Source organism: Mytilus trossulus, chromosome 7 (genome assembly GCF_036588685.1).
Source record: "Mytilus trossulus isolate FHL-02 chromosome 7, PNRI_Mtr1.1.1.hap1, whole genome shotgun sequence".
Lineage (NCBI taxonomy): Eukaryota > Metazoa > Mollusca > Bivalvia > Mytilida > Mytilidae > Mytilus > Mytilus trossulus.
Window position 1 is genome coordinate 65,053,318 of NC_086379.1, and position 12,496 is coordinate 65,065,813.

At 31.7% G+C, this 12,496-nt stretch overlaps 1 protein-coding gene across 3 annotated transcripts; it reads left to right on the forward strand.

Annotated features, from left to right (window-relative positions):
* The first annotated feature begins 1,588 nt into the window (after nt 1–1,588).
* Nucleotides 1,589–12,166, forward strand: LOC134725580 (uncharacterized). 3 transcript variants are annotated; one of them, XM_063589517.1, is made up of 4 exons: nt 1,589–1,823; nt 9,432–9,533; nt 9,744–9,954; nt 11,562–12,166. In XM_063589517.1, exons 2-4 carry the CDS (start codon nt 9,438–9,440, stop codon nt 11,606–11,608), a joined length of 354 nt encoding a protein of 117 aa, XP_063445587.1. In that variant the 5' UTR covers nt 1,589–1,823; nt 9,432–9,437; the 3' UTR covers nt 11,609–12,166. The 3 variants fall into 3 exon arrangements, with proteins under 3 accessions (XP_063445587.1, XP_063445585.1, XP_063445588.1); XM_063589515.1 differs by lacking the exon at nt 1,589–1,823 and adding an exon at nt 4,248–4,284; XM_063589518.1 differs by lacking the exon at nt 1,589–1,823 and adding an exon at nt 9,184–9,261.
* The last annotated feature ends 330 nt before the right edge of the window (nt 12,167–12,496 follow it).

A 12,496-nucleotide genomic window follows, 5' to 3' on the forward strand; every position in this document is an offset into this window, starting at 1 on the left:
CATCTGACAATGTTAATGACCAAGTAGCTGGTGATTTGGCAACTGATGAACTGTTATACCTGATATTGTTAATGGCTAAGAAGCTTGTGATTCGGCAGCTGATGAACTGTTACAGCTGACAATGTTAACTCAGTGGTTCCGCACGAGATGAACTGTTATCCATAACAGTGTAAATGACCAAGTAGTTAGTGATTCGGCACCTGATGAACTGATACACCTGACAGTGTTAACGACCAAGTAGCTGGTGATTCGGCAGCTGATGAACTGGTACACCTGACAGTTTTAACTCACAAGTAGCTTGTGATTCGGCAACTGATGAACTGTTACACCTGACAGTGTTTATTCACAAGTAGTTAGTGATTCGGCGACTGAGGAACTGTTATCCCTAACAGTGTTAATTAATAAGTAGATAGTGATTCGGTACCTGATAAACTGTTACACCTGACAGTGTTAACACACAATAACGGGTAATTCGGCAACTGATAAACTGTTATCCCTGACAGTGTAATGACCAAGTAGCTAGTGATTCGGCAACTGATACACTGTTATTACTGACAGTGTTAACGACCAAGTAACCAGTGATTCGGCGACTGATAAACTATTATATGTGACAGTGTTAATGACCAAGTAGCTAGTGATTCGGTAACTGATAAACTGTTATCCCTGACTGTTAACGATCAAGTAACTGGTGATTCGGCAACTGATAAACTGTTATCCCTGACAGTGTTAACGACCAAGTAACTAGTGATTCGTCAACTGGTGAACTGTTACATCTGTTATTGTTTACGACTAAGTAACCAGTGATTCGGCATCTAGTGCCACATGTGGAGCAGGAAACGTTACCATTCCGGATCACCTGAGATCACCCGTAGTTTTGGTTGGTTTCGTGTTGTTTATTCTTTTTAGTTTTGACCAGCTATGCTATAGCATATAAAATCTATTTATTTATGATGATTTTTTATGCAAAAATCGAATTACTAACTAGAACTGTAAGAGGCTTTTTTTAAAGTATTATAGTGCCTTTCAAAGTAAACGAACTACTGTTAATCGCAGTTACATCACAACCACCTAAATTATGATCCAAATATTGAGAGCGGATATTATGCCATTTTACTGCTTTATTTGAAAATCCGATTAGATTGTTTAACCACATTTAGATGCAATACACACCAATTTGAAGGAGAAAATTAATAGCTATGGTGCAATGCGTGAAACGTGGATAGATTTAATAGATAATAAGTGTTTTATTAAGTAACACCACATTAAGTAGCGATTACTTCAACAATAACTGCTATAATGAATTGGTTATTATTATTGAGCAATTAAACACGAAAATACAGGATGAGCCATAGAGCTTGACTTATCTTATTTTGCCACCTGATCATCGCATTGGTATTATTGCAATTTCCATTAAAAGATAAGGTGAAGAGAAAAATAAGTTTCTATTGTTAAACTGGAATGAAGCATCGTTGGAATATGAAACTAAAATCAATAGTGTCATTGTTTATGCTGACCTTCCCAGTTTTTACGGCAAAATTCTTTGATGATCAGCATACTATTATTATTAATGTGGGATTTCAAGCTGTTGCCCATTGGTGAATGAACAGTCATTAATTATACCCGTGGTACATTTCTCCAATTACAAATGAACGCATGGGTATATAAGTAAAATGATAAATGAATGTAGTACATTTCGAATCAAAGTATTCTAAACATTTCATAAGGAACTAAACTGGATATTTCCACATTTGACTTTTTTGTTTAACAACTTTATATTTCACATTTCTGACAACAAATAATCCAGATTAAGTTTGTAAATACAGGTAGGAACTTTTAATGATTTATTATTTATTTTTACATACTGTTTTTATTCACGTTTCGTCATAGACTTTAACAATATCAGACATTTGTTTATTACTATTATTTAGACAAGTTGTGATAAAACTTTCATACAAAATATTAAATAAAAATTATTAGAAATATTTATGAAGATTCATATATATATTCGCAACCACAACAATAAGATCTTGAAAATAAACTCGGCATGCCGGCTTCTAAGAAAAAGATATTCTAGCTGGTACATGTATAAAGGCGTTGTTTGGGTGCTGTTTAATTGGCGCTTAACCTTGGAACTCTTAACCAACATCTCTCAACAAATTCTAATCCGAGAGGTTACAATTACAGAAGTCTCGGTTCTTTCAATGAAATTTAATTGTAAGTGGTGCAAGCCAAAAAAAATGTTTGGGCCTATTGTGTAAACACAATATTACGAAGTTGAAGAGTATTGGGGACCTGAAGTTGAATTGTATTGAATACCAAAAGGATAAGGTTTCAACTTACTTAAGGCTAAATATGACCTTCAGCTTTCTCGTTTGAATGGTTAAATACATTTTTCATTTCCGGGACTTTTATTTCTTGCTATGCGGAACGAGTTTTATTAATTGTTGAAGGTCGTATGTTCAAGTGACCTATAGTTTGTAACGCCTATGCCATTTGGTCTCGAGTGGAGAGTTGTCGCATTGGCAAATATAAAACACTTTCTTATTCTTAAACAGCAATTCAACTGTATTATAAAATATCAAAATGACCATAGTTCATGAATCCATTTCCTTACTACTAGGTTAAACACATCTCTTTATTATGGTACATTCAAGGCTTCAAAGACAGCACATTTTGATATATTGTATAAAAAACGATGATTTTGTACAATTTTAGGACCTGAAAGCTTGAGGAAATCCTTTGTTGCAACCTATGATCCAAAATGTTCTGTTGTTAAAATATGGAAAATATGTTTTTTACATCCCTAGACAAAATAACTACCTAAATCTAGGGTTGCGGGAAAGTAAATTATGTGAAAACTGTTAAGAATGATTGAAACATTGACCAAAACGGACTTTACAGCACTAATAATTGCATTCTTTACGGGTAATTTCTCCGTCATTTTGTATGTGATTGCCATAAAGAAGAAGGTATTCTTTATAATAGTTATACTACAATTATTTATATGTGAAATTTGTATTATTTCGGAATAATCAAAATAAACTTTAATGTCTGTGTCATTTTGGTCTCCTGTGGACAGTTGTCTCATTGGCAATCATACCACATCTTCTTTTTTATATTCAAATTCTGAGGACCAATTTTAATAATGTTACTGTGAAAAAAAATAACACTTTCTTATTGGAAAATGATCTGCAAATATGTAAATCTCCAACCATTCTTTATTGAGGGACAACAATTTGCTTTACTCGTATATTTTTTTCAAAGATCCCTCTCCTCTTTAACAATTCTTATTTTTAAGATTTAAAAGGTCACTTGAATTGAGACGTAACAATTAATTTTAAGAATAACATATAGCAAGTACAAACTATCAGAGCTCATATCGGTCATGTAAATCTCAAGTCCGATGATATTTTGGCATCGTCTTTAAAAAATGGGCTCTTTTCAAATAAACTTGTTTGTTTTAACTTCTTTTTTTCAAGGATATTTACAAATTATTGTCTCTCGTCGAGCTGTTATCCTCTTGCATGCATATAGGTTCAAATACGGACAAAGACTCGTCTGTGTTCTCCCATTTCAAAATTTTCAAATTTTACAGTAGAAATAGATTTTTTTCTTTAGCTTTTGAATCAAATTGCGATACTTCGATGTGAAACACATGTATACAGATATAGGAAGATGTGTTATGAGTGCAAATGAGACAACTGTCAATCCAAGTCACAATGTATTAAAGAAACCGCTATAGGTCAAGGTACGGTCTTCAACATGTCAATTTTAGAGCCGCATGTTATTTCTAGACTTTCTTGGTTGTCGTCTTCCTTTATTCGTATGAAAAAAACAAAAGATATAATGATATAACTTGTGGTTTTATAAGATCGTTATACTTTATCTATAAACAATACTACATCCTACATACCCTTTTATTCCGAAATGACGAAATAGCGAGTTCTGAAAAAAAATATCATACCAAATTTATGAAAACATCTGCTGTATAGTTATTCTCAGAAATTACAATGAGATCATGATGTATATTTCATAGATAATGACACGAATGTCTTAAAATTTACAAAGCAAAATTAACATGTTCTACGTGTTATACTGATATGGCAGGTCAACAATTATAATTTATGAAGTATCATGATGCAAACGGATTAAACGTCCGGTTTTTAAGAACATCGGTATGTCAAATTTGGGCGCGTTCATGTATATCTATAAATAGTAACAACTTAAATCACATACTAGTAATATATTTTTTTATTTTGAGACTGACGATAGTATATGTCTAAGGTAAAGTAACATTGGCTACTTTTAGCTGGTATTTTGTCACATTTTTCTGTATCTGTAATTGATTTGGATTTTTTTTATCATGATACATGTGTCATATTCTATTACAGAAAAGACAGAAATAAAATAAAATGTTGCAAATGCAACAATTATTATCGTTTTATAGAACCAGTGGATAAGGATGAGCATGAATATTTCTATGAGGGACAATTGTGATTACTGACTGTAAGATGAAAAATTTCTAGGTCGGGAAGGGAACACTTAGTTAAAAATACAAATTGTTTTAGTCATTTATTGCATTGGTTCATCGTAACATCACGCGCGCGTTCAATTAATATACTTACCCGGATGATAATTGTTTTATTTTATTGTGTTTGTTCTTTATTCAATCAAGAATATTCGTTTATCAATAATCTTTCTATCTATATCATTAAATTTTTACAAATCAACATGCCACTAAAAGCATATTTCAATTTGAATCACTTAGATAACGTGCAATTTCATTATTTGCACTTGTCGTCTGTCGTAAACAATATATTTTTTCTTCCGAATCGCTGTAACAAATGATGATTTGCCTTTCTATATAAAAGAGATGCTGCATGATTGTTAATTGTATGAAAGTTACAGTGAATATTATTGACTTCTATGATGGAAAAGGACTTGTATAACCCAACAACGCCTTGGAAAACAAATCATATACTAAGTTAAAACATATTTCTAAACTCAATAAAATCAAATATATCATAAATATGTTTTGTGCATCGATCTTTTATGTTCCTGATCGAAGACTTTGCACTGCACTGTAACCCATAGAAATTACAAATAAATAAAACAAATTGCTAAATCAACTAGAAAAAAATACTCTGGTGCCTATAGTCGACAGTTGGCTTTGTGGACATACAATTACATCGGAGGCTCTTGAAAATATTAGCAACATCTTTTTGAGAAGCGCTTAATGTACAGTAATTACACCATATATATGAAATAATTACAAAGTATAGCATACAATAAACACCATGGTGGTACTAGCACAATTTCCGATTAGATGTATACTTACGCAGCAAACTAAATTAAATATGACTGACATCCAAATGATGATACTTTCAAAATGCTGTTTAACCATCTGATATGTAGGCCAATGTAGAGTATGGGTAATATGTACTTGCAAAATCTAATTGATACACTTGGAATGTAAAACCTGCCAACCCATATGACTCTTCCATAGATTTTATAGATTATTTGTTTGGTGTTGTTTTCTCACCAACTGAAACAAAATTTTAAACGAGTTTCGTTGTTGAGTTTTAAGGTTTGTTTCATTGATTTTGTGTGGCCAAGCAAAATGGTTACAGCGTAGTCTGGTTAAATAAATTTGTATCCTCCTTGTTATCGCCCAGATTGATGATTGATTGTTGGTTGCTTAACGTTCAGTGGCAAATATTTCATGTATATTCAGGACGAGAACAAATTTACAACAAATACAATAGGTAGGTCTTGTCACAAGAGAGGCCATCTTGGATGATGGTCGGGGAAATTTGGACTGCCACTGGAAAATGAGGGTATATTGGATAGTGACAGAAATTTTGCCTTGCAACAGGCCACCTACGGACCCCTAAAAAGTTGTTGCAAGGGTTCTTAACGTGCAAAGACTGTGGCACTCTATTTACACGAGGCATCGGATTTAACATCCCCATTCTGACCGGGCGTGCTGCAAAATTGATACATCCCGCACAGCCAAACGGACGCCCCATTTCGGCAAGCGTTTTACTGCCGGTCGGGAGAAGACCAAGTGACCATATTTCTATTCCCCAGTCACCCTTGGTCATTTAGTTATTCTTGTCGCGTATCCCGCCGCCCCTATTTTCATTTAGTCGTTTCTAGTTAGATGTTCTATTAGTATTTAGGTACAAACCTCTTCAAAGTATGGTTTCGAATCAATATTGCACATGGAAGTTTTTATCTTCAATTTTATCAGCAGTTATTTCTGGAAAAAAAAGGAGCTTCTTAGGACACGAAAGACATGTTTAAAAATATTATCAATTGTTTCGTGCAATAATTTCAAAATTTATGCTGGTATGTATTACTTTCTTTTAAGTCCTTGAATCTTTACTAGAATAATAGTACATTGTATCACGGTTAAGTAATCGTCTTTTTAGGCAACATTTACCTCTAAGTAAATAGAACCGGCTTGTCAAACTAACATGTAAAGTAGTCTTGCTATTATTTAATTACAGAAAGAAAAAAAAATAGAAAAAAATAGAAAAAACGTCTTCAACAGAAATGTCACTGAATTACATTTTGATTTATGTATAATATAATAATTTATTTTAAATGTAACGCGTCTTCTGGTTGGCTGACGTTATTTTGTTATGAGCCCATAGACATAATTTAGTCATGTGACCGTGAAGTCATCAAGGTTTTTTCATGGTTTTCTACGATTGAGATGGAATTTAGAATTAAATTATAAGAAATTACTGTAATATGTTTTCTGTCTATTCGAAATAACATAAACAATTTGGTGCACACTGTTAATAATCCGCTACGCGCGTTATTCAGTGTGCACCACATTTTTTATGTTATTTCGAATAGACTGAAAAAGTTTAGTCATTCCTTAATAAAGATAACAATACTGTGATAACAAGAGTGGTGATAAAACTTTATTTTCATCGCATAAGAAAAGGTAATTGTTTTTATAATTATGTGGTTTAATTTCACTTGAACTTTCTAATGGCTTATTCAAATACTTTGTCATCAAATATATCCATTCTTATTCTTATTTCAATAATAAGAACAAAATTCTACATGCTATGGTATCATTTTCAATCTTATTTTACAATTTGTCGTGAAATTTAGAAATATCGTCATATGAATAAATCAAACTTAAATCCCCGTGCAAATGAACCGATGTAAATTAAAACCCCTGTTGTTTCAGTAAGAGATGACCTTTTAAGATTTAACTGTTAGTACGTATAAATATTATTCAAACATGATGGAAATTTAGGCGTATTCACGTACTATTTTAGGTTGAATAACTAATAAAAATTTGATTGTCACAAAAAGAACTTTAGTCTGAATTGATAGCAGATGGAATATTTTTTTCACTTATTGTATTTTCTGTAACTATAATGGGCGTAATTTAGTCATGTATCCTGGATAAGAGGAACAATTACATTAATGTCATTATCAAACATGTTTTCCAATATTCTGTCAATTCTGTTCATTTATATCATTGTTTTATTCTGACAACAGTTGGCTTTTATTATAGGCGGTTGGTAATATAGAATTTCTGATGGTCAAATTATTTTGTTCAGAATCGGATATATTTGACATTAAAATAGCGTTTGACCTTGTAAAGTTAACTATTAGCTTTAAAAAAACTAGGAAGGTACCAATGGGAGAATTTAAATTTTTAAGTTGTACACCTGAGAAGGACAGACAATGTAATGTTAATAAGAACAACAACCAAATAACTGTTCACAAAACACCGCGGAGAAAAGCACATAAACGGCGATAAACACAGTTGGTCTGCAGTTGATTGATAGATATGCAACTTTCGTTTTCTTTCCATGTATTCATGGTGATCAGCTGGTTATGTGATATTGAATGAAGCAATGAGTGTTATATAATATTGTTGAACACTTTTGGGATAGAAATTGTAAGTTTCATAAGAAAATGAGATCATTGACTTTTCGATCATTGCTTCTTGATAATAAGAAGTTGTTAAATCATTTTAAATTAAGGGTGTATTAGAACTGCCAAAACAAACCATAAATAAATGTACATGTAGCTTTTTTGCTTTCGCTTATTTTGAAAGTACGTTTTAGTTCTAATTTGAAAAGAAGAATTCCATAGCATATGGATTAATCATTTTACAATGTAACGAGTATGAACAATTTGTTTGCTTTACACTTTTGTAAGAGTCTATCAATAATTTATAATAAGGGACACTCGAAATCCCTGGATTGTATCCATCCTCCCACCTTGCATGCATTAACTACTTAGATAATTACATCGAAAATACTTTCCTAGGTGTTGATTTAGTTTTGCTGCAATGGTGTACCAACTAAAACGACGCATATATATTGATATTTTAGCTCTTTCAGATGACATATGTATTAAATAAAAAAGAAAATGTTTTGCTATACCAAAGTTTTAAACTTTACAAATTAAAAAATATTCATTAACATCGAACATGTCGAGAAGATCTAGTATATTATTCAATAATTTGCTCCCATAATGAGACAACTGAATTAGACACGTAGCCACCTTTAATCAGTAAGATGACTAAATAAGGTTGGGGTATGTGACCATCTACCCATTCATAGTATTTGTTGAGGTCAATCCCATATGTGATAAAAGGGACTTTCAACCTACGCTAATCACCGTGAACAAGTACCAATTAACCCCGTGTTTTAAAGATCACAAGGTTGTAATAACTGACCGATGCTTGGTCAAATAAACAGTGGTCAAATAATAGAACAATAAAATTTCTGATTTCAATGCCATTTACATTAAAAGTAGCCTTGAAGAATTTGACATTGAACCTTTTCAAGGATGATATATGTGTAAGGTATGTCCGTGACATATCGACTTTTAAGAGAAGAAATTGTAAAAAAATACCTTTTGTCCAATAAAGTTTATATCAATCTTTAAAAACTCATTACTTCTAGTGTAATTTCATTTAATGACTAAAACTACAGTGTAGCAAATAAACAATTGATTTGACCACGTTATCACATTGAACGTAGTCGAACCTTCTTTTTAAGATTAAAGGATGGGGTACTTGATTTTTATATCAGCATGCATTAGTGGTATTATCTTCTCGGGTGAGAGTTTCCGAATGGAAATGGGAGTTCCCTCTTTATTCACGCGAGTATAATTGCGAAGAATACTTGGTAATTATTACATTTAACGATTTGTGATTGAATGACTCTGTTGATTGTCCTGATAACTGAAGTATATTTAAACAGATAACTTGTCAAAGTAAAAGCATACTTCAACCATCTGTTATTGTTGCTTCTATAACGTTTCAATCTTTTTATTACCGAGTTCAGTTTTTGCGCAGATAACCCTGACGAATTTATGACTACGTAACCTTGAGAGGAGTATATAAAATCAACAATTTAATGAAAACTTCATAATCTCTTTCACAGGTGACCATGATGAAGATAGTATTATTATTAGCTTTAACTGTAGCTGTATATTCCTTTCCTAAGGAAAGATCGTTGCCATCACTGATCAAATCAATTTCAAAGGTGAGATATGTCAGTTTAAATGTGTAATTTGTTTTATTAAAGAAATGATAAATTAAAAAAAGAAAAAAATCATTTGAAATTTAGTTAATATTTTAGTTCATATTTTCTGTAAATTTTATTAGTGTTTCAATTAAAAATTGTCATTATCTATTGCATTCAAAATTTATTTTATTTTTTATTATTAACGTTTATTTCATTTTAAAATTTCAGAGATCTCTTCACTCACATAGTTTATTCAAACGATCGGCGTCGATTGATATTTTTGACAAATTTGATACAAACCATGACGGTTTCTTAACTGGTGAAGAAATGGCCACTTTATTTTATGTGTATGGATTTCCAGCACCTGAAGCCGAACTTTTTGGATTTAATCAAGTTGAGATGTTTGATTTAGATGGCGATCAGCTGTTGAGTAGATGGGGTAAGCTTTATATATTATACATACCGACTTTATGGAATATAACACGTAATTCTGAAATAACAGTAGATAGGGTAAGCTTACTATATTATACATACCCACTTTATGGAATATACCACGTAATTCTGAAATAGCAGTTTCCTCTGGTATTAAGGAGAACTAATTGATTACAGTTTGTTCTTATAAATTCAAATTGTTCTATAAAAATAGTTTTTTCTTTTCAAATCCGTTTGTTCTTAAAACATAGTTTGTTTTTTTAAAAATCTTTTTTTTCTATTAAAATCATTTTATTCTTTAAAAATCCGTTTGTTCCTTAAAAATCCGTTTGTTCCTTAAAAATCCGTTTGTTCCTTAAAAATAGTGTGTTCCTTAAAAACAGTTTGTTCCTTGAAAATAGTTTGGTCTTTACATGATTTTTTTTTCTTTTAAAAATCAGTTTGTACTTTAGAAAAAATAATTGTATTTTTCTGCTGTGCTGTAAAAACCACTGCCATATGTTAGCACCTGGGTTTTGTGCTTACAAACCCGTTAAACCCCGCCACATGTCTTAATGTGCCTGACCCAAGTGAGGAGCCTGTAATTTAGTAGTTGTCGTTGGTCCATGTCTGTCATAATTGTTTTTCGTAAATTGTATTGTTATAAGTTAGACTGTCAGTTTTCTCTTTTGATTTGTTTCAAATTTTCATGTCGGACACTATATGACTGACTCTTTCGTCGTTGAAGGCTGTAATGAGACTCGTTGTTGCTCTAATCTGCGTCATTTTAACTTTAACTTGAATAGCTGTTCTATTGGTTATCATTTCAAATCTCCTTAGGTTCAAATTGTATTATGTTCAAGACTCATTATAATTTTATCGTTTGTATTCAAAGCCTTGATTTTTAAAGCCTAAAAAATAGTATGAAAAACCAAATTAGATTCCAGAACTTCTTGTTTTAAGGCTGTCATGCATAGCAAATAACACATTTTTAAAATCTGGTCCTTTCTTAACGCTGAAACTGAACGCTGACATTTTTGGCCGACTGTATGGAAAATTAGAAAATAATTATGTTGAATGTCTGAAACAAGAGAATATACATTGGCAGCAAATATGATGTTCTGTTTTCTAGATTACTTCTTTTCTTTGTATACTATTATGTAAGAATATTGCAATAAACTATGTTCTCATATATTGATCATAACGAACTCAATGGTTACTTTAAACTGATTTCTATTGAAATCAAAACTAATTCAACTGTTATGATAATCGTCTTTGAAATCATGAACTACTATCATAATCATACAAATAGGTATATCGCTTAAAAACCTAATCAAAGATACCGGAGAAACAATTCGGTACGCTAGACGCACGTGCGTTTCAAAAAAGACATAACTTTTTGTTGCTCGAACTAAACTAGTAATTGGGCCAAATAAGTACGAAGTTGACGAGTACTTTGTATCAATAGCCAAAAATCCGAAAGGTTTTGCCAAATACTGCTTATAAAATCTATTCATGGGGATCGAAAATTATTATTAGCTAGATTCTTATTAATGAAATAAAATTTGAATATTGTTTTCTAATTTTTAATTTTTCAACTGTAACAGTTATAATAAATGTGTTTTTCTGTTTCAGAATTTACAAGAAATGAGGAAGAAACAGTAAAGCCGTTTTTCTTCTGATCTAATCATGGTTTTAAATACGTGAATGCAACAAGATTAATGTGTTCCTCTCTTTGAAAATTTGAAGACTGAATAGATGGTATCGGACGTGATGGCATGAATGAATGTGACTGTTTCCGAGAATGTTGTATCCTGTGTTGTTAACATCTCATTGTTCTATTTATTTTGTACAGTTTTAAGCAGATATACATACTTGTAACTGCAGTCTGCAGTTACTTACAACTGTCGTCTGCAGTTACATATAACTGTCGTCTGCTATAGTTTATTGGATCGTTACGGACGTTCACTTTTTCCAACTGGTAAAACATGCGCTTTGTATAGTGACGAAAAGACATGGTGGCTATTTCAGACTGAAAGAATCTCGCCTTTTTATTTCGCTTTTAGCAATGCGTTTTTTCATTGCTCGTGAATGATACATATGTTATTTCTAATTGCTCGGGAAAAAGACATATGTTATATTTATGCTCGGGAATGAGACATATGTTATATTTATGAACAGTTGTGTTCTTGTTGTTATAACAAGAAATTTGCATTCCATCCATTTTCATTTATTGAATAAATATTAAATTTTTCTATATATTTGATAGTTCATGTTTTATTTTGAAGTAAGACATATATGTACCTCATGATTCAATCTGCTTCTTGTATATTTTTTTCAATGCTTTTAGGTTTGTAAGCTCTTATTATTTTTGTGATAAGTTTTGGACTTCCAAAACGTTCCTAGTTGGTCTGTTTCTTTTTATCGTCTCATTGCAAGTAAAAGATCGGCGCTATTATCGGTTTGAGAGGAATATTTGTTTTTTCCATATAGATTCGTCTTGAATTCCAGACCAAAGCATGCAAACAGTAAGTCGATATAATCTACAATATACAGCAATGGTCGTCAGG

Bases quoted from the DNA above. Each gene is read 5' to 3' on its own strand.
- LOC134725580 (XM_063589515.1), top strand. The intron at 9,534-9,743 runs GTGAGATATGTC...TTAAAATTTCAG, and splicing joins TGATCAAATCAATTTCAAAG to AGATCTCTTCACTCACATAG. The intron at 9,955-11,561 runs GTAAGCTTTATA...TTTCTGTTTCAG, and splicing joins TCAGCTGTTGAGTAGATGGG to AATTTACAAGAAATGAGGAA.